General features: G+C 42.8%; 2 protein-coding genes across 4 annotated transcripts in view; one reads left to right on the top strand and one right to left on the bottom strand.

The window, feature by feature from the left end:
• The window catches only part of LGI1 (leucine rich glioma inactivated 1), a 41257-nt gene extending 27492 nt beyond the window's left edge, over positions 1-13765 (bottom strand). Inside the window, exons 1-2 of one of the 3 annotated variants that reach the window (XM_027529271.1) lie at positions 13192-13765; positions 12717-12788 (exon numbers count right to left, since the gene is read on the bottom strand). In XM_027529271.1, coding sequence (XP_027385072.1) covers positions 12717-12788; positions 13192-13406 — 287 coding nt within the window. In that variant the 5' untranslated portion in view covers positions 13407-13765. Of the gene's footprint in view, positions 1-12257; positions 12631-12716; positions 12789-12859; positions 13048-13191 lie in introns of those variants that run through there. The other 2 variants (XM_027529272.1, XM_027529273.1) reach the window with 2 other exon arrangements.
• Positions 13766-13859: 94 nt separating this feature from the next.
• The window catches only part of LOC113884606 (protein FRA10AC1), an 80090-nt gene continuing 72264 nt past the window's right edge, over positions 13860-21685 (top strand). The window contains exons 1-3 of the mRNA XM_027529275.1: positions 13860-14063; positions 14928-15153; positions 17417-17547. The gene's annotated coding sequence lies outside the window, so the exon portion shown is untranslated. The remainder of the gene's footprint in view (positions 14064-14927; positions 15154-17416; positions 17548-21685) is intronic.

Genomic DNA, 21685 nt, shown 5'->3' on the forward strand with positions numbered 1-21685 from the left:
TCCCAGCATCAGGGTGTCTTCAAATGAGTCAGCTTCAAATACTGGAGTTTCAGCTTTAGTATCGGTCCTTACAATGAATACACAGGACTGATCTCCCTTAGGATGGACTAGTTGGATCTCCTTGCAGTCCAAGGGACTCTCAAGAGTCTTCTCCAACACCACAGTTCAAAAGCATCAATTCGTTGGGGCTCGGCTTTCTTCACAGTTCAACTCTTACATCCATACATGACTACTGGAAAAACCATAGCCTTGACTAGACGGACCTTTGTTGGCAAAGTAATGTCTCTGCTTTTCAATATGCTATCTAGGTTGGTCATAACTTTCCTTCCAAGGAGTAAGCATCTTTTAATTTCATGGCTGCAGTCACCATCTGCAGTGATTTTGGAGCCCCCACAAATAAAGTCAGCCACTGTTTCCACTGTTTCCCCATCTATTTACCATGAAGTGATGGGACCGGATGCCATGATCTTAGTTTTCTGAATGTTAAGCTTTAAGCCAACTTTTTCACTCTCCACTTTCACTTTCATCAAGAGGCTTTTTAGTTCTTCTTCACTTTCTGCCACAAGGGTGGTGTCATCTGCATATCTGAGGTTATTGGTATGTCTCCCTGCAATCTTGATTTCAGCTCGTGCTTCATCCAGCCCAGTGTTTCTCATGATGTACTCTGCATGTAAGTTAAATAAGCAGAGTGACAATATACAGCCTTGACATACTCCTTTTCCCTATTTGGAACCAGTCTGTTGTTCCATGTACAGTTCTAACTTTTGCTTCTAGGGACCAGGGAAGCTGCGTACAGATTTCTCAAGAGGCAGGTCAGGTGGTCTGGTATTCCCATCTCTTTCAGAATTTTCCACAGTATATTGTGATCCACACAGTAGAAGTGAAAAATAGATTTAAGGGACTAGATCTGATAGACAGAGTGTACATATTACTTCCTTCAAAAATCTGCTATTTTATAGGGTTTTTCCAAAGATGAAATCTTGAATTTACTTACTATTCCTACTGTTTCCTAATTTATTATTTTATATGCTAATTATTTATTTTCTCTTGAGTTCCTTAGAAGATGTATTATTTCATGCTCAATTCATATATTTTTATTCTTTCTGATTTAAAATGAAAGTATTTAGAAATATGACTTTGCCTCTATTTAAAGCATCCAGTACGTCTCTTAAAATTGCATATTTGATTTCAACAAGTATTTAGAATAATATTCTTAAAATTCCCTATTGATGATATTTTTTAAATGTTTTCATGAGTTAAAATTAACATTGCCCTGGGACTAAGGAGGATGAGATCTGTAAAATGCCTGCCAACCCTGAGCTCCAGTTTCTCTTCTGACTACTTGCATTCACCTGTCTGTAGGAGTGGGTCACATCTCTCTATAAGCAATAAATGAACACCAAGGCCGTCAGGTTATTAGGACGTTCTTGGTTGAAAAGCTAGGAACAAAAGCACTTAATTCAAAAGGAACAGAGAAGTGTGTGATAGGGTTAGCATGGAGGTTGGTGTGCTGAGGTCAGCAGTAGAGGAGAAAAGGAAGAAGCAGAGGATCACAGAATGAGGATCTAACTACATTAGGAGGTCAAGGCTGAGGCTGCCCAATGTCCAGCTGGGGGTCTACAAGAGTGAAATGATTGGGCAGGGACATGTGTCAATGCCAAGACTAAAGGGCTGCTAAAGCAGTTTCCTGCCCTGGTTTCACACCTTTTCTAGGGACCAGGAAGGAGCACCCTGAAGAGGGAATCACAAAGCCTGAGCCTTATTTCCCACTTGGCCATAAATCCTCCATGTGGCCTTGAGCACATCGCTTCTGCTCTCTGTGCTGTCAAATAACCAGAAAGATATGTGAGTCTGGGCTTGTAGAGCTGCAGGCTTCATTCATGGAGGAATAGGCATGGGCTTTGCATGAGGAGTGGGAGTCTTGGGTAGGTAGGTCTGCAGAGGGTTGAATGGGAGGAGTAAACTTGCTGGGAAAATCTCCCCTTGTCTCAAGCCAGACTGGCCCCCTGGCTCTAATGACACTTCTTCAGACTCCCTTTAGTCACCTGTGACCTCTTAACTCCATCAGAACTGACGATGGCCACAAGTGGTCTGCATCTTGTCTCACAGCTCAAGGCAGATTCTTTCAGCTGTGGAGGGGAGATGCTTTAGGGGGCTTTCCCATACAATCTCCGCTCTGTAAGGGCTACTCTGGATGAAGAAGAGTGAGCAGCCAGCCTCAGGCTATCGCTTAGAGACGGCATTGATTAGATACAAAATAGAGAATCTGGTTTCTAAGCTTGTAGCTGCCACTTTTATTATGTACATGTATATCAAGCAGGTAAATCTATTTCTTCATCCATTAAAAGAGGAATGGTAGTAACAAAAAGACTTCCTGGAAGATTCTGAGAATTATGTGAGATAATATATAAGAGCATCTTGTCAATGCTTCTGCCAAAGAGTATCTCAGCAAACAGCCCAGACATAAAATATCAGAGCTGGAAGAGCTGTTAGATCTAGTGAAGAACATTAGTTGCGCAGAGAGGGAAACTGAGGTCCAGTGAGACTGCCATCTGCCTAAGAGAACTGTTATGAGCCTCATCTAGGGAATTGGGCGCCATGGGCAATGTGTGCAAGCACATTTTGCATACATGTGTGTGCCTGATGTTTATATGTGCACATACATGTAAATGAGAGAGCAAGATGCACACGTTACAGTTGTTAGAGATTTGAGGGCACAGCTGGAAGGGCTGGCCAACTTTTTAGAACTGCCTATGCTTAAATGATTCATACCTTCTAGTTGTTACTAACATTCTCCTTTATTCAAAAGAACAGGGCTGGTTGAACGATAATTAATAACAGGCTGATGATTCACTTCAGTTGAATGCACACATTCTAAGTGCCACGTGAATAATTTTACATTTGAACATATTAAATAGGCTCTTAAATAGGAAAGCATTAAAATGGGAAGCATCACATATGAGCACGTTATGTTCTTTTTGACTCTCATCCTTGGAAAACATTTTCAGTGTAACTCAGAGGACCCTTAGGTAGACCTCTTCTATCTGGATTGATGGAAAATAGCCTTAATTTTGCTCCATGTAAATCTGAGGCGGTGGGGTGCAGCCTAGAGAGATATGCGATTCAATTCCTCAGTTTACAGGTGAGGAAAGCAAGGGCCACAAAGTGAGTGACTTACGCAAGGTCACAACTTTTGACTGCAGCAGGGCCAGGTTTAAAATGTAGATTTTAGATTTGCAAGGATTCCCTGGGGGAGTATTCTTAGCCTGCACATTTGAGCATGGATTTGATCTGAGCATAGATCCACCCCTTTGGTTTTTTTTTTTTTCTTTTTTTTTTCACTCCAGTATTCTTGCCTGGAGAATCCCATGCCCCTTTGGTTTTATAGTTCATTATCTTTCATTCCAGAATAATCAAATTTTTCCTTTCTAAGAGTTGGCAAAACTAGTCACAGCCCACCCTCCCAATGCAGTTTATATATGTGGTCTGTTATTTCCCTGCTCCTAAAAAACAAAGAAGAAGGGACTTCAATTTTATTTAAAGCCTGCTGCTGCTAAGTCACTTCAGTCGTGTCCGACTCTGTGCGACCCCATAGACGGCAGCCCACCAGGCTCCCCCGTCCCTGGGATTCTCTAAGCAAGAACACTGGAGTGGGTTGCCATTTCCTTCCCCAATGCATGAAAGTGAAAAGTGAAAGTGAAGTCGCTCAGTCGTGTCCGACTCTTAGCGACCCCGTGGACTGCAGCCTACCAGGCTCCTCCATCCATGGGATTTTCCAGGCAAGAGTACTGGAGTGGGGTGCCATTTAAAGCCTATTGTATGCCAAACCTCATCTTTATCAGATTGCTACTAGGAACTCATTTATTTTTTATTTTATTTTATTTTATTTTTAAACTTTACATAATTGTATTAGTTTTGCCAAATATCAAAATGAATCCGCCACAGGTATACATGTGTTCCCCATCCTGAACCCTCCTCCCTCCTCCCTCCCCATACCATCCCTCTGGGTCGTCCCAACTCATTTAAATCCTCCAGTGAACACTATAATATACGCTTTATAGTCTCCATCTAAGATACAAAGAAACCCGAGGTGCGAGTGGTAAAGTACTTTGAAGCTTGTAGTTGGCAGAGCTGGGATTCTGTGCTCAGTCATAATGGTCAGGGGCAAGGCTTTGCTTCCTCTTTTTAGTCCCAGCAGATCCCAGATCTGCTACAAATCTAGATTAGCCTTGCCTGGTAGTTCTCAGAGTGTGGGGAACACAAGGCCTTCATGCGATTGGGAGGTTTTACATGAACAACAAGAGAGGAAAAAAACAAATTCGTGTAAATTGGGTAAGTGAAGTTAACTGAGGTTCCTAATTACAGGAATCTTCCTATCCATAAGTAAACTGAGACTCTTCAAAAGGGATTTGAATACACAGTTTCCCTATCTTATTGATAATGGGACCCTTTTATCATTGAGTTTAACTACAATGAATATACCCAGGAAAATGCTGGATTAGCCGTCTGAAATAGCTTGAGGAAGCCCTCTTAAAACAAAAATAGTGAGAGCATAAATTCAAGCTTATGGGGCTTTTTTCTATTGAACCGGCTGCAAGTGATAATTGCACTTACTCTGAAGGATGAAACATCCACTGGGAGGTCCCCAAAGAAGCCGTGTGTGCCACACACGCTGCCTGATCAGATGGAGAGCTTGGCAGTGAGGCACATTCAAAGAAAATCACACTCAATGAATCCACACTAGCAAAGCTGTCTGAGTCACTCCTTATATGGAGACAGATGGTTTAATGTATCCTTTAAGATGAGATTCTTTCTACCTGCCTAAGTTCTGCTAGCAAGCCTCTTGAGAGCAGGGTAGGGTATTCATAATTAAGCTAATAAATAAAATGAACACCAAAAGTGTAGATTCCCAGTATCCTATTGGAGGTTAAGAAAAGGAAAACAACACAAAGAAATTCCAGAGCTTTTCTAAGCCAAGGTGCATTGTGAGTAGCCAAGCATGAATAGAAAGGGCAGTTTCCCAAATTTATTTGAGCACAGAACTTTTTTTTTCAGGACACATGTTCCACAGGACACAAGATGAGAAAACATTGGTCTAAGGTATAACTTTAAAGTATATAAGTTCTTTGTCATTTGCCCTTTTCTGTGTCTCTGTCCCTCTCTTTTTTAAAGCTGGGAGACTAGAGCCTACACATACCAATAAGAGCTGAATCCTAGGGATACTCCATGTTCTTGCCAGCAACGCTGCCACCCTTTCAAAGGGCTTTTGAAACTCTTTTTCAGTGATTGTCTCCAGGGATCAGGACACAGTCCTCAGAATATCCTCATTGATGGCAAAAGTTGACCCTCTGAGAGGGGGTTTGATTTGGGGAACAAAACTGTGCAAAGTTAAGCCCAGTTATTCATGTTCAAGAGGAAGTAGACAGATGTAGGTAAAAGTGAGGATGTGGGTTTAAGCTCCGACTTTACCTCTTACGAGAGGTGTGACATCACAGAGGTTACCTGACTCTTCTAGGACTCAGTGCTTAATCTGCAAAATGGACATAATCACACTTCCTCACAGGGTTACTGTGACAATGAATAAAAAATGAGACAGATAAAGTGCTTAGCACCAAGCAATACAAGTGACAAATGTCCCCTAACAAAACTTTGTCTGATTTTATTGTATGACTTGCAAACTGGCAATGAAGACAATTCTCAAAGATCTAGAAATGTTTAGCTATAGAAGCAAAGTTAGGAGGAATCTCTGATCTCCTGTAAGGAATTCTCTGAAAGTCAAGAGTTACTTGTATATATAAATTCTAGTCTGTTTATTTTTTAAAGGCTCGGGTTTTTGGTTTTTTTTAAGATTTTCTTTTATGTGGACCATTTTTAACGTCTTTACTGAATTGTTACAATTTGCTTCTGTTTTATGTTTTGGTTTTATCCCGTAAGATGCATGTGGGATCTTAGCTCCCTCACCAGGGATAGAACCTGCACCCCCTGCACTGGAAGGTGAAGTCTTAACCACGGGACTGCCAGGGAAGTCCCCCATAAAGGCTCATTGCTTTTTAATCACATTTTACACAGGTGAACACCTGTCATCTTGCCATTTAAATGGCCTCAACAATTCCTTTCCAGTCCTTGCCCAGTGGGAGGGATATTGAAACACTGTTTTATCATCAGCCACCATGGGGGGTCCTGATAAAGTCCCAACGGACCTGCTTGGGAAATTGGGAACTACATTATTATTCTACTAATAGTTTTATAATAGCCAATTTCATAATGTGAAGCTCTTTCATTAAACAATCTAATTTACTGGTTTGTTAGAACTGATACAATACATTTTTTCCATTTCCTTAACAAGGTCATTTTCTGCATTATATTAAAGTACCCTGTTAGTAGAACAGAATACAATAGCATTTTTAAGCAGAAAGAAACGTAAGTTAATTGAACATGAAGGTCTCAAAAATGCCAGTTATGTGTGTTTTGTTTGGTCTTTATTCTGTTTAAAAATCTACCTCCAGATTTCTGCCTTCTTCTGAAAATTAAAAAATATGACCCATCTTCATGTAGCACATTCTCATCAGCAATAATCAGTTGGAACTGAAGATTCATTTTTAGGTAAGACGTGTCTTCTCTGGTTTAACCCCCGTCACTACCACTCCCTGTTGTCTATACTCAACTGTTTCTTTCATTTACCTTATCATCCCAACCCCCATCGGGCATTTGAGTTTGAGAACCATGTTTTAATCTATCTCTGGTATTTCACACATATAAAATCTGAAACCCAGGGATACTTGGTCACACAGTCCTTTACTGTCTGAACTGTATTTCAAAACCATGTCTCATGTCTCCTGATCTCTACTTCAGGTTTCTCTCCATCTTATCACAGAACTACTCATCTTAAGACTGGCCAGTGTTAATTATTTTTAATAAAACCTGACGTGTTTACAAAATATGGTGCCAGTTGTTTTTTTCATGAGTGAGAGGATTCTGCTTCCTCTTTCCCCTCCCATCCTCAGAAGGGTAAATAGTTCACCTTTCTTGTGAGAAGTATTTGAAGAAAGATTTCTTAGCAAGTTCTGATGCAGACCTATGTGTAGAACAATGAAATTTTAAAGCTAGCATTGTAGGCAAACCCAGCCTATACAGTCAGATGCTAATCTGATGTTATGGTCATTCAAATTAAAGTGATTTTCAGAACAAATAATAAAAGCTAATGTTTATTGAATTATAGGAACTGTTCAAGTGCTTTACATGTATTATTTCATTTAATCCTGGCTATCATCCTGTATAACAGGTACTATGATTATTGCCCAGTTTGTATTAATAGAGGCCGGTAACGTAGCCTCTCTCAGCCATAAGCTCAACGGTGGGCAAGAGTCACCATCATCACCAATCAACTGAGTACCATTTTGAACAAAATGAGAGAGCTTATCAAGACTACTTTATCATACCTTTAAATACAGGCAAAATAGAGTTTACCTCTTTAGGGCTCACCTCCAACTTGGAGCTGCCATGTCAAAGCAGGGAGGGAGAGCTGGCACCCATCTGTGTGTCTCCCACAAAGCCCAGTGCTGTGCCTGTTGCACAGGAGAATCCCAAAAAGCTTTTGCTGAAATGGGAGGCTTCTGCTTTCATTTTGTTACTGCTTGCAGCTATACAATGAATAAACACGTGTTTTAGCTAAGCCACTGTAAATAAAAAGGAAACTATCTTTGTGTTCACAAATTTGGTTTCCATCTTAATAATGCTTAATCAGCATCTTTCTTTGGATGTCCAGATAAAAGGGGAGTTTGACCTTTCACAGGAGAGAGGCTAGTCCAACCTGAGAGACAACCAGGGTGGCAAATAAGAGTCTGTGCTTGTCAAAGACCTAGAGGAAATCAGAGGGAGACAAAAGGGATCCAGGCAGTGGGTCTAAAGAAAGATTCTGGATGCTTTGTCTTTTAAGTTCTGGTACACTGGGAACATCTGTTGAAGAAGTTTGACATCATAAGGTCATGAGCAAATACCTCTTCACACTTTCTTTTGGTTCAGCCCACATTCCAGACCTCCACACTATTGGCTCGTGTGAAATCTGATCGCATATATCAAACAAAAGGAAGTGTGAACATAACTGAAACTACTGATAGGAAGACAGAAGTCTCTAGTATAAAATCTATGAAAATACGAATTGAATTCAACAAATATATAATAAGCAAAATCTTAATCTAAGCTTATAACATCCTTTCTAGGACCATGGCTATTGAGAACCCTCTGTTAGAGACAAGGGCAGATACAAATAGCTCTAAAAATGATGGGAAGAATCAGAAGCATCAGAAAAGTCTGTAGAACTTGAGAAAATAGAGGTCAGGGAATGAGGTACTTCAGGCTGGCATGGATGGAGCTCGTGGTGAGTGTGTGTGTGTGTGCTATTGCTACTATGAGAGATGACCCTAGACAAATAGCCAAACTCTATTAATACTAACTCAGATGTTCAGATGTTTCTCTGTTTCTAGGGAGCCTTTAAAGGCTTCCAAGCATGAGGGTATCAGGGTGAGATCTGCACTTCAGGAAGGTAATGCTAATGGAGGTGGGGAGGAAGGGGGTCCAGACGCCGGGGGGCCAGTGTAAAACCTCCCCCAGCAGCCTGTGGAACAGCGACTGCAGCCTCAGTTAGGATCATGGTCCTGGGGTCAAGAGGAGATGGCAGATTCTTATGCAGTTTGATGGGGGGCTTTTCCTGTTGAAAGTGGACCTGAAGAGCTAACTCCTAACTTTCCTGGTTGAATAATTGAGAGGATGAAATACACTTTCAGAGAAAACATTTGTTATACAGGGCTGCGTGCACAGTCACAACGATTCAGTAAGAAGTTAAAAATCAGAGATATGGGTCACTGGTCAGATTGTAGACAAAACAGCCCAGATGATTGAAATTTTTACTTCTTGGTCCATTGTAGGCCATCACCTGGGCACAAACCAAACCATACTCATCCACAAGCAGTGATTCCTCTAGAAGCCCTCTTAGCTGATAGGTTTGGCTTGAGTAATCATTGAAGGTCATGAAATGTTTCTTAACACTTGTCATGTAAAGAGAAATAGATAAAGAGGCCAATCACTGTGAAGGTGATATAGGCTATGGATGTTTTTCCCTGGACAAATAATATTTTTAAGAACTAACTGATAAAATTAAAGTAAGGATGGACTTATTATTTGTCTTGTTCATGCTGTTTACTTCTAGGTTTTTTGGGTTTTGATTTCTTATGAACTATATATTTATGTGTTGATTAATAAAAGAAATGATTATATCCTCCCCCCCACAGAGGGATCAGTTCTATTGCTTCAAACAAGATCAGACTTCATTGGAATACATAGAATATTTTCCAGCTACCCTGATTTCTTATATAAAGATTTTGTGTGTGTGCATGATACTAACTGAACCCTGTTACTCCCTGCAAATAGAACTCTCTGAAGAGTTCTATTAGATAGCTTTAGTTTATTAAAAATTTTATGAACAAATGGCAATGTGTTCACATTTTATACTTTAAATTTGAATTTTACTTCTGTAATGAGCCCATATCATTGGGGATTTTAGTCTGTGGTTGAGAAGAACAGGGCTGTCCAGTGTGAAAACACATTTCTGTAAATTCCATTCACTACAAGTACCACTCCCTCTCACTGAAAGCAAACTAGAATGAATAATCATTCCCATTGGTTAAGTTTCACAGCAGGCCTATGGAAAACATGAATGGAATTACATTTGCTGGGGAAAGTTTTTTTTTTTTTTTTTGCTGTTGTTTAAAACCATAGGTGTTTTTTTAAAAAAGGCTCATGTAGTTAATCTGACGAAATTTCATTGGATAATTTTATTCTTTCTCTCTTCTCTACAGAGTATGGGCTTTTGTTTTTCTTGTTCTCTGACACACATTGCCAGCCACAGCCTACCAGGATCTTCTCCCCCAGAACATGTAACTTAAGGAGGCATTGCGTCTGTTTCCCTCAGTACCCCAGGCTGACATCTCACAAAGTACTTTTCATCATGACTTCTGCAGAAGGTCTGAAAAAGCATTTGGGGCCATAATGAAATTATCAGACTTTTAGGGTGGGTGATGGGAATGGGTCTTTTCTTTTTCCACAACTGAGCAAGAAACCAACTGCCTTTGGACATCAATGGAGCAGAATTGATTCAGAAACTTATCTCTTCACAAACTGTGACAGGTCTGTTTGGTAATCTGCGGTCACAAATGCTATTAGAATCCATTGCAAACCCCAAGCAATGGCTGGTGGGATCCAGCAGCAAATCCATTGCAAACCCCAAGCAATGGCTGGTCTGATGGCGAAGGTCGTGCAAAGGAAATCAGACCCCTGGGTCTCCATGTTCCAGTGGGGAGTTTTCAGGGCACTGAATGGCCCCGTCCCACAGAAGAACTCTTTGTGTCTGCGAAGTATGCATTCCCTCCACTGTTATGATTATGGCATTATTCATACTTGGAGCCTTTTCATTTATTTCCTCCTCAGTGAAAATGCACTTATTAGACCCTTTCCCAAGGACAGGAGGAAACAGAGAACATTGGACAGGAAGAATGGGGAGCAAAATCTTTAGGAAACAGAATCCTGGAGATTAGAGACAAACTTTGACCCCTGCTGTATTGAGTTTAGCCAATGTGAGTTAAGTAAGGACATCCAGGGCAAAAATTACTCGCCCTTTTGTTATTTCTGAAACCTGAACTGCTTTTAGAAATAAGGGTTGGAATGTTCCATAGGAACTCGGAGCATGGAACGCAGGGGCATGGCACACACACTCGGTGCGGGCTATTTAAAAACCAGTTCCTTGGCTTCCCTCTGTGATTCTAAATACGTGTAATCACATTACCCTGCAGCAGCCGGTAACTATTTCTATAACATTGTCCAGCATCTGTGCTTGCTGAGGCTGGGTCCACCCAGCGGAAACAAAGTGGAAAGATGCTAACTGATGAGGTCGATCAATCCAGGTGTTTGTTCTGTGTCACAACTAACAACCGTCTGATGTTGTTAGTAGTGTGTGTCAAATGACACTTCTTGAACTGATCTATTTAATTATCCTGGAGAGAGAGAAGTGCCTCAGTCCATCAAAAGGATGCTTTTAAAATGAGCCATTTGCGTTTTTGACAAATAATAACATAGTCACAATCGATCACTTTCTCACATACAACCAGTTCTTATCCTATGAAAGGGTCCCAGCATTGATGACTTTGCCTCTTTTTTTAATTTGTTTGATGTACTAAACAAACTAATTTGTTCATTGCCCTAATCAACTATTAGCTGTCAGTCAAACAGATAATCACTTAGGAATATTCTACTCAATTGTTAATCATTCAAAGACATTAGCTAGAAGAAGGATATTTAGTCAACATTATTACATAATGTCAAAACACTTGATCAGGTTTGCAAAATGGAATAGTCAAATCAGTTTGGGGATTTCATATAGACAAAACAATAGATTAAGTGATTTTTCTAGCTTTTTTAGCTTCATGTAAAAAGTTAAAACCCTACCATTTATAAAATGTGTAACCACTTGTCATATCCTATGCCAAGCATTTTATCTACTTAAATCTCATTTATTTCTGATGACAACCTTTCAAAGTGTCATCACCTCCATTTTACAGATGAGAAGACTGAGGCTCAGAGAGATTTAGTCATTTGCACACAATTACATGTCTAGCTTCTAGGGAGTGGTGGAGTGAGATTTACATACAGATCTCTCTCATTTCAAATCCATGCAATTTGCCTCTCCGTATGTAAAACTTCAAATAGCCAAAATGGCCAAGTAAGGTAAGAAAACAAAAACCCTAAAACAAAACATACAAGCAAAAAAACTTGAGTCCTGGATCATGCAGTTAAGATAACCACAACTCAGTTGATGGACAATTGGCTGATTTCCCCCCCTGGAACCGGTAATGACAAGCCACTCTGTGGCCTGACACCTGAGCACCAGGGGACCTCTTGCCCCCTGTGCGGTCCTGCTCTGAGAACTAGCACTCCAGCTGCCAAACATTACAAATGAGAATAAGTTATCCGTGTTACATTATGCCTGTGGAAAGATCTAATTTCTTAGTCAAATATTATTTTTTGACTATTTTCAGACATAGATTGAATATGTGGTTCCCTCATGGCTATCTCAAAGCACATAGCAAAGACTAATCCTTTGCACTATCCTATATTAATATTTTCTTTCCCTCCTTATAAGGAGATGAGTTATAAATCAGGTGAGATTAGAAAGCAGTCACTCAAGAATGAATATTTTAAGGAATTACCTAGAAAGAACTGAGATTTTTCTTCCCCACATGGTAAATCATACAGAGTAGCAGCCGCCCCAGGTCTCCCAGGACAACATCTTGAGCGCATATGTTATGCTGGGTTCTGTATTGACTAATTCGGAAACTCCAGGGTAAAATAACCAAAGTTCCCAAGTCAAAAATGAAAGTAAAAGGGGAGGCTGAAGTGAGGATCACTGTTACAACATTCCAACAACTTCACAAATAGCCATGAGAGTAGCCGGCATTACAGGTTAGCAAATTTACCATTGCAAGCGTCAACCTGCACACTGGTGTCAGGTCGCAAACAAGCCCATCTACCTCTCACTTTACTGATCATTCTTTTCCTCTCCAGAAATATAATCACATTTGACAAAATTAATATTGAGATAATTTTCCTAGAGGGCTTATCTAAATATATGCTATATTAAAAATAGTCATGATATAAATATTTCTCACAAGAGCTGCAGCGATGGTGTGAATAAAAAACTCCCTTCGGAGATTTCAGTAAAACCAGATCTCACAAAGGATCTGAAAGAAAACAAAACAAAACAACAAACAGACACACACAAAGACACACACACACAAAACACAGAACAAACCTTATGTTAATCCGGTTTAGCAAAACAGTCATTATTTGACACTATTTCATGAAGTATGATACTGTGCCTTGCCAGCTGAAGTAGGAGGCATGAATCTGCTGCAGGTTTCTCATAATAATGTTCGGGGAGTGGAAGATATCTAAGCATGTTCTGTAGCAGCTATTAAGAATCAAAATTTCTAAATGCAGCAGACTGTTAGCTCTGTCAAACAGCCAGGCGTGCAAGAGGAATCACTCTCCCCATGCCCTTTTACCAATACATACAAAGACCCAAATACATCGGCTGGAATTTTTAAATCGTAAATTAGATATCAAAATGCTTACGGGCCTTACAATGAGATAACGTCAGGAGGAACGGTGCGTGGAATGGATCTGGCATTCTCACATAAGGCATTATCTTTGGTACAAGTACACACGGCAGGGCATTTTGGCTTTGCTGGTTTCTTCCCCTCAGTCAGCAGAAGCGCAGATAAGAGACATAGGCAATAAGCAATTCTTTTCAGGGGGATGCAGGCATTTCCCATCCTTTGGCTTCTCTCTGATTCCATGCAGTCGAAAAAATATCCCCAAACATGAACAGGGCTTCTGGAATTCAGATGGTGATTGTCTTGCTCTAAGATCAGGTCACATAAGAGTCCACCCTTTTCCTTTGCCTCTGTCTCTCTGCTTTTCAAAACAGGGACCTGCAGCTGATTCGTGAGCCGCTCCTGGCTCCAGCGAGGCACTGCTGGGGAAGAGACCTGTGAGGTGCTGCGAGATGGGAGGGACCCAACGGCTGGAGGAGAGAGCAGACTTGCATCACCACGAAAACACAGAGCACAGACCAGCCTTCGAAGGCAAAGCGAAGTGATGTAACAGAATAAACAGCTTTCTGCTTGCACCGGGAGGCCCTTTAATTGTTACCAAAAATAGGACGGCATTATGTCTTATTAGTGGGTGGGTGGGCGGGTGGGTGGGAGCAGTCATCTTGCCTGGGATCTCAGCAATCTCGGAAACCTCTGGGAATTTGCTTTTCCGTGTGGCAAACAACCTAGTAAGAAAAACCAGCTTCGGAGCCAGCCCTGGCTGGAAAAATGAAGTGAAATGAAACTCTCCCTCTGCAACCTTTGGCTAAAAACCTTGGTATTTCTTGCTGAGTCCACCTGAGTGATGCCGTCGCTGAAAGACAAACAACACATGGAGAATGTGACTTTCAGGGAATGAATGTGAGTAAATACTTTTCTGACACTTCACTGTCATAAATTATTGATTTTCATATCCACCCTCCCCCATGTGTGAGCCGTTCCCTTCTCCCGTGTGAAGGAGGGAGACGGAAGCACTGACTGCCTCTGTGTCTTAACACCCCCTCCTCATCTCACACTCCCCCTTCTTCAGCACTAGAACCAGAAGCCTGGAAGGAAGTCCCTGCCAGCAGGAGGCAGCCGACTTGGGCTTCCAGGGCTCTGGAAAAGGTCTGGCTGAGCCTGGGAGGCTGAGACAGGGGTGGGAAAAATGCCAGCCTACGAGCCACAGACCAGGCTTTTGAGGGTCTGATTCTGCTGTGAACTAGCTGATGGTGTCTCTGGATCTGTACAATGGGTGTGACAGTACAGATGTTCCATATATATTACAAACATTAAATCCAAATTATAGGATGCCACTGTCCCACGTGATGGGAAAGAGGATGCACTCTTGGAGAAGGAAATTCATTTAAACAAGAGCCCAGGCTCTGGGGCAGAGAGGTATTATCTATGTGCCTGGGGAGGCACTTAGGGTAAGGAATAGATGCTTGGGCCTCTTTCCACATGGTGGGCAACCATCCCTTAAGCTGGCATAGCTGGCCAGGGATGTCGGTCCACCATCCTTTTTCTCTCAGCTTTTCAGACTGAAAGGAGTACATGGTCTATGTAAGCCAAGGTGCAGTCATGACCTAAACTCACCCTACACAGAGCTTAAGTCACTGACAGTCCACCCTTTCCTTCTCATCGTAGAGAGCACAAACCCCTCATTTACTTCTCGGTAAGCTCTGTGAAGGGAGGGTGGTGGCAGTCATGGTCATTCCCCTATTTGATTGCTGTCTGTTTACCCAGAAGACTGCAGGCTCCACGAAGGGAGAGATTCAGGAGGGAATCCAGTGCCTGGATAGCACGGTGCAGACCACCACGTACAACCAGCGTGCCCTCATGAACAGCCAGAGCACGGAGGCTCCCCATGGTCGAGACATGCTCATCCCAAGAAATTCCAAACGGCTCCTCACGGTTATCATGAAGGAGGTCAGGGTCAATTCCCGAGGCAATGATGGAGCTGACTTGCAAGGTAAGGGGCATGATGGAAAGGGTTGGCGGGAGCATCCCAGGTGAGCAGACAGCATCTGCGAAGGCCTGGCTGCCACCCAGAGGACCGAGGGTACCTCTGCAGAGTTCTAGGCAGACGGGATAGAATCTGGTTTGTGTTTCTAAAGGACCTGTAGGTTGCTTTCATTAAACCAGTTTGGAGGTGGGGTGGGGCAGAGGTGGGGGAGTGGTGGTGGTGGTGAAGGAGCACATGTAAATATGGTTTTTTGGTTTTTTCCTTTCCACAAAACAAGAAAAGAAAGAACCCAGTCCACAAGAAGTAATGATTTTGAAATGCATCTTACTCTTGCTTCCCTGTCCAGGCTCCATGGAGAGGGGGAGTTTATCACAGTGATTTTAGAAACGGTGACCCAGGGGGCAAGCCCCACTTGAAACAGTAAAAGTGTCACTGAAAAGTTGGCTGCAAGTCAGATTTTTGTAAACTGAATCCTGCTTCAAGTGCACAGTGGTAACTTGCTCCGTGGAATAATTATGTGGCAAAAATGGTTATAGAAGATGGTTTTTAGTCAAACAATCACCTACACCTTAAGTTCTCTGACTTGTAAGTGATGCATTTGGTAGTGATAAAGTAAAGACCCTGAGAACTTTCTAGGACCTCAGGGTTCTCAGCTCCAATCCCTGCATAGGGAAACTGAGGTCCTGAGGGGTCACAAGGACAATGAGTGGCAGGGCCACCACACTGTGTGGGGTGAACCTCTGGCAGGTATTTAGTTAAACTGATCCCTGTAGGCATGGTTCAGATGGTAAAGAATCTGCCTGCAATGCAGGAGACCCAGGTTCGATCCCCTGGAGAAGGAAATGGGAACCCACTCCAGTATTCTTGCCTGCAGAAGTCCATGGATAGAGGAGCCTGGCGGGCTAAAGTCCATGGGGTCGCAAAGAGTCAGACAGGACTGAAACGCTACACTTTCTTTCTTTTGTGGGGAAACAGGATCCTTCCCTCCCTTTGTTTCACTATCAAATGTATCAAACTATCAAGATGGCTTGATCAGCCCCTGGCTCTGTACTCTGTAGATATGAAAGGGTGAGCAATCTTTCATGTCTGACTTGGTTAAGCTGGGAGGGCAAATGAATGAGGGAAGGAAAGCATTGCCATAACTTCACTTCACAGCTGTATTTATCTGGTGGTTCAGTTTGTCAGTTCAAGTGGAAAAAGGACCATAGCGGGGGGTGAGGGGGCTGTTCTAAGGACAAATGACAATGGGCATTCTGAAAAGACAGTAACTTTTTCTTTTTGTATGGCATTTAAAGCTCAGACTTGAATTCCCCATTCAATTAAAACACCCACCGAGATGAGGCACCAACTGAACTGTGTAATACAGATAACTGGTATTCTTTTAGGGAGGAGGAACCATTCCAGGCGCCAGAATTGGTCTAAGGAGGGAACTAGTGAGAGGAGGGCAGGTTGTTGCAAGAGTGATGTCTTGAGGGGCCTGGGGAGGAGCTCCTACTGCTGACCAAGCTTCCCTGCCCTCCTCCGGGAAGCCTTGGTAGGACACGGAGAGGGGATGGGAAGTGGGAGGGTAGATGCTTCCCTCCCTGAGAGGGGTTTCCTCCAGCTTGGAAGTTTATATAAGTTTTGGCAACCCACCTGTGCATGACGGGGGTGCCTTGGGAGAGGTGCCTAGAAAGGATGAAAGCAGAGCTGGAAGGAGGCCCAGGAAGGTGGGGGAGGCCTGGCCAAGGCCGGCTCCCTGCCCAGTCCCAGCTCTGGAGCAGTAGCTGAGGGATGCCAGGGCTGGCTCTGCACTTGGCCAGCCACGTGACCATGCGCTAGCTATTTCAGCTTTCTAGGCCAGTTTTACTCCCCAATAAAATGGGGAGTGTATTTAATAGTGCGTATCATATAAAGTTGGTTTTTTAAAAAACATATTTGATTTATTTCTTTGGCTGCGCCGGGTCTCAGTTGTGGCCCTTGGGGTCTCTACTTGCAGCAGGCAGGGTCTACTGCCCTGACCAGTGATGGAACCCAGGTCCCCTGCACTGGGAGCATAGAGCCACTAGACCACCAGGGAAGTCCCACACGTAAAGTTGTGGAGTGAATGAGAGACAATAATGTATTTAAAGTGCTCAACATGGGGTCTGATATATGGGGATGATCTGTCATCGCCATCATCACTGTCATTGTTGCAGTGGGACTTGAATTCTGAACCTGTGACTTCCAAATGTGGGAAGCCAAGCTCTCAAATGCAAATGAGTTTATCTTAAGTATATGTTCACTCTAGGAAGCAGGCACTTTCCAGCAGGATGACAGACTGTGGTCTTGCCAAGAGCCTCTACACGTGAAGGAACCAAAAAGCCTCCTCGGGAAGAAAGAATTCCCTTCCAGTTTGGGAGCACCAAGCTTGGTCCAAGGGTAAGAGCCAGGGCTGGACAAAAAGAAGGTGGTTATGAATGAACGTTGGATGGAGGTTTTTTTTTCTTTAACCCATTGCCCTTGAACATGTGTAATTTTGAGGGTGCAAGAAGAATCTGGGCTTCCCAGGCGGAGCAGTGGTAAAGAATTCACCTGCCAGTGTAGGAGGCACAAGAGATGTGTGTTCGATCCTTGGGTCAGGAAGATCCCCTGGAGTAGGAAATAGCAACCCACTCTAGTATTCTTGCCTGGAAAATTCCATGGACAGAGATGCCTGGCAGGCTACAGTCCATGGGGTCGCAAAGAGTCAGACATGACTGAGCGACTGAGCATACATGTACGAGAAGAATCTACTCTGGGATCCCTGTAACAGAGAGTGTTTTCTCTAGTTTGGTGGGTATCATGGCATTGCTTATGGGCGGTATGAGACTAAACACCGTGTTCTGGCACCCAGAGCTGCTATAGAGAAATGAGACCAACCGTGTCCCCATCCAGGCCCGTGGCTCAGACATCACCCAAATCATTGGATTTTCCACCAGGAGCAACTCATGCTTAGCGTCCCACAGTACTGAGAGGCCCACAGACATAGGAAGTGGCAAATGATCCCAGCAGGGAGCCTAAGCAAAAGAAAGGAAAATGAAGATGTCCAAGAGCGCATGTGCAATGTTCCCTGGCATCCTCAGAAACTGGAAAGGGTCTTTGAGGAGGGGCTGGCAATTCTGAGAGAGCTGATGAAAGCAGAGAGAGCGAGAACAGCCTGTGCCGTAGTTCTGATCCCAGTTTTCCCCTCAGGCTGGTGTGACCTAGGAAACACACATTGTGCAAGTAAACAAATCATTATTATGAGCCTTAAAAGATCCAGCTTGGCCCTGCCTCCTTTTACACTCAGACTTGCAAACTGGTGTCAGTTTAAGCGGCTTTCTCAATAGAGCAGGGTTTTTGAAGCGGCAAGTCAGCTGCATTCGTGGGTTGCAAAATCAGTCTAGTAGGTGAAAACAGAATTTTAAAGAATAAAATAGTTTTGAATCTAAAATTGGACTTTATTACACCTATAAGCGTAGCTGTTGGGATTTCTCTGGTGGTCCAGTGGGCTAAGAGTCTGTGCTCCCGATGCAGGGGGCCTGGGTTCGATCCCTAGTTAGGGAACTAGATCCCACATTCCGCAACTAAGACCTGGCACAAGTCAATTTAAAAAAAAAAGAGTAGCTATTACCTTGTGAAGTTTTAGTTTCCATTCTTTGCGTATGTATATGTGTGCATGCATGCGTGTGTGTGTACAAGGCTGTAATGTAAAAGATATTTCTTACAGTTGGTTTATGACCTCCCTTTCTAAAAAAAAAAAGAAGAGAGAAAAAGAAAATACCACCCTACAGGATGTTAAAGATCTTCACCCATCCCAAGAATCTGAAATGGCAGAGAAAGGTTGATCTCAATTCTAGTCAATTTCATTTACCGATTGAGGGCAGCAGTCAGGCCTATTGCAACATCATCTCTGTTATTTACTAGCTGTGTGACCTTGGGCAAGTTGCTTAACTTCTCTGTGCCTCATTTTCCACACTGGTAAAATGGAGGTAAGACTTTTTTTTTTTTGCAGTAAATTTGTGTTGCGTATCTATTTTGATTTATTTTTTGGCCATGCCACAAGGCCTGTGGGATTTATTTCCTCTGCGTGCATGTGTGCTAAGCCACTTCAGTTGTGTCCAACTCTTTTCGACTCCATGGACTGTAGCCCACCAGGCTCCTCTGTCCAGGCTCCTCCTTGTCCTGGGATTCTCCAGGCAAGAATACTGGAGTGGGTTTCCGTGCCCGCCTCCAGAGGATCTTCCCAACCCAGGGATCGAACTGGCTTCTCTTACATCTCCTGCGTTGGCAGGCAAGTTCTTTACCACTAGCAGTGGTGAGGAGTGGCAATAGAATCTAACCCAGGCATTCTGACTCTGATGCCCAAGGTACTGGTCACTACTGGACACTGCTCTCTAAAGGACATGTGGGTTACTGGATGTTGCTTTGGCGACTCCTAGTGCCTCACTGGTGGCGCCAGTGGTAAAGAACCTGCCTGCCCATGCAGGAGACATAAGAGACACGGATTCGATCCCTGGGTCAGGAAGATCACCTGGAGAAAGGCATGGAAACCCACTCCAGTATTCTTGCCTGGAGAATCCCATGGACAGAGGAGCTTGGTGGGCTTCAGTCCATGGGGTCGAAAAGAGTCGGACATGACTGAAGGGACTAAGCGCTCAAGTCTACAGCTGCCTCACTGACTAGGCAGTGCTATTGAACTACAGTTCCCAGCATGCAACAGGCCTACCTTCTTAACCCCTTCCTCACTAAAAGTTACTCACAGTCTTGGGTAAGAAGTTTTTTAATGGCATATATGATGAAATCCGGTTTCCCTAAATCATGATTATGCAATGGAAGCATGAATGCAGATATCAGTGGGAGCTGATAGAGGAGAAGGTAAGATTCTAGGTTAAAATATCCTCTGCAGTTTTTAGTGTTTGAAGGAAAACATTGGAGATTATCATGGGAAGGGCTGTTTTTAATTTAGAAATGTGTACTGGGAAAATGGCAATAAGGGTGTTTAAAGCACCCATTCTCAAACTCGGCTGCACTTCAGAATCACCTAGAGAATTAAAAAAGATACTTAATACTCAGGTTACATTTCTAGAGGTTCTGATATGATTAGTCTAAAGTGTAACCTGGACCTCGAGACTTTAAAAATCGCATTAAATTCTAAAGTACAGCAAATATTTCCCTTGTATTTGAAGGGAAATATTCAGATTTGGTCATAAAGATGAATCAAATTGTGACTAGCTCAAGGAAGCTTTAAGAAAAAAGAGGGAGACAGACTAGACTCTAAAAGCAGTGGTTCTCAGCCCTGGCTATACATTAGGATCACTTAGGAAATGGTTGGGTTTTTTTTGTTTTTTTAATACAGATATCTAACCCCAGACTAATTGAATTAAAATCTCTGGGGATTTATTGTAGTGCTGAAGCAGCCCCAGAACAGTGGTTCTCAAAGTGTGTTCTCAGATCAGCAGCATCAGCATCACCCAGAAACTGGTTAGAGATACAAATTCTTGGGTTTCTGGGGTGGGGCCCAGTAATCTGTGTTTTCACAAGGCTTCTGGGTGATTCTGATACACTTTCAAGTTTTGAGAACCCCTGCTTTGGGTAAACTCCAGGCTGGAACCTGGTTTGACATGCTCGCCAGCAAGTCTAGCAAAGTGTTAGAATGTGCTTTTTCAGCCTGTTAGTGGCGCTCATGAACTACACCTCCCAGGGTCCATGCTCTGTGCCCCCTCCCCTGGAAGCCAGGCTGGTTCTCCTTAACCAACAAAATGTGGCAGAAGTGATACTGTTCCAGTGCCAGGCCAGAGTTCTAAGAAGACACAACAGCTCCTGCTTTGGGGGGTTTAAGAACCCCGAGGTGCAATGTAAGATGTCGGGCTCCTTGTGAAAAGGCCATATAGAGAGTTAGAAATTCTGAGTCTGTAAAGAGAGATCCTGTCACCTTAGCCTCCGGGCTGAGTTCAGCCCCAAATGGATCCACCAGATGAATGCAGCCACAGAGTGAGTAACCATTGGCAAGACCAGAAGAAGAAACTTCCAACTGAGCCCAGACCAGATTGAAGAGCTGTGAGCAAATAAAATGATTGCTGTTTGAAGCCAGTAAGTTTGAGGTGGTTGGTTAATGCAACAACAGACAAAAAAAAAAAAAAAAAAAAAAACACTGCTCAGTAAATAGTCACTGAGCTAATGTGTGAAAGTGCTATAGGAACGTGGAGCTGGAACATAGCTCTCCTTTATCAAAGGAGGAGAAACAGGAGCTGGAGAGAAAGAAGGAATATACTATCCAGCTGAGGAAGAGGGTGGCTAAGAAGGGAATTTTGACCAGAAGCCAATAATGCTGTCCTCGTGCCCAGACAGCAAACGTTCACAATGCCCAGCCAAGAGAGAAACTGTATTTTATGGAAGTATAGTTAATTTACAATATTGTGTTAGTTTCAGCTATAAACCAAAGTGATTCAGTTACCACGTATATAAATAAATATATATATATATTCCTTTTCAGATTCTTTGCCATTATATGTTACCATAAGACATTGAATAGAGTTCCCTCTGCTCTACAGAAGGA

Source organism: Bos indicus x Bos taurus, chromosome 26 (assembly GCF_003369695.1).
Source record: "Bos indicus x Bos taurus breed Angus x Brahman F1 hybrid chromosome 26, Bos_hybrid_MaternalHap_v2.0, whole genome shotgun sequence".
Lineage (NCBI taxonomy): Eukaryota > Metazoa > Chordata > Mammalia > Artiodactyla > Bovidae > Bos > Bos indicus x Bos taurus.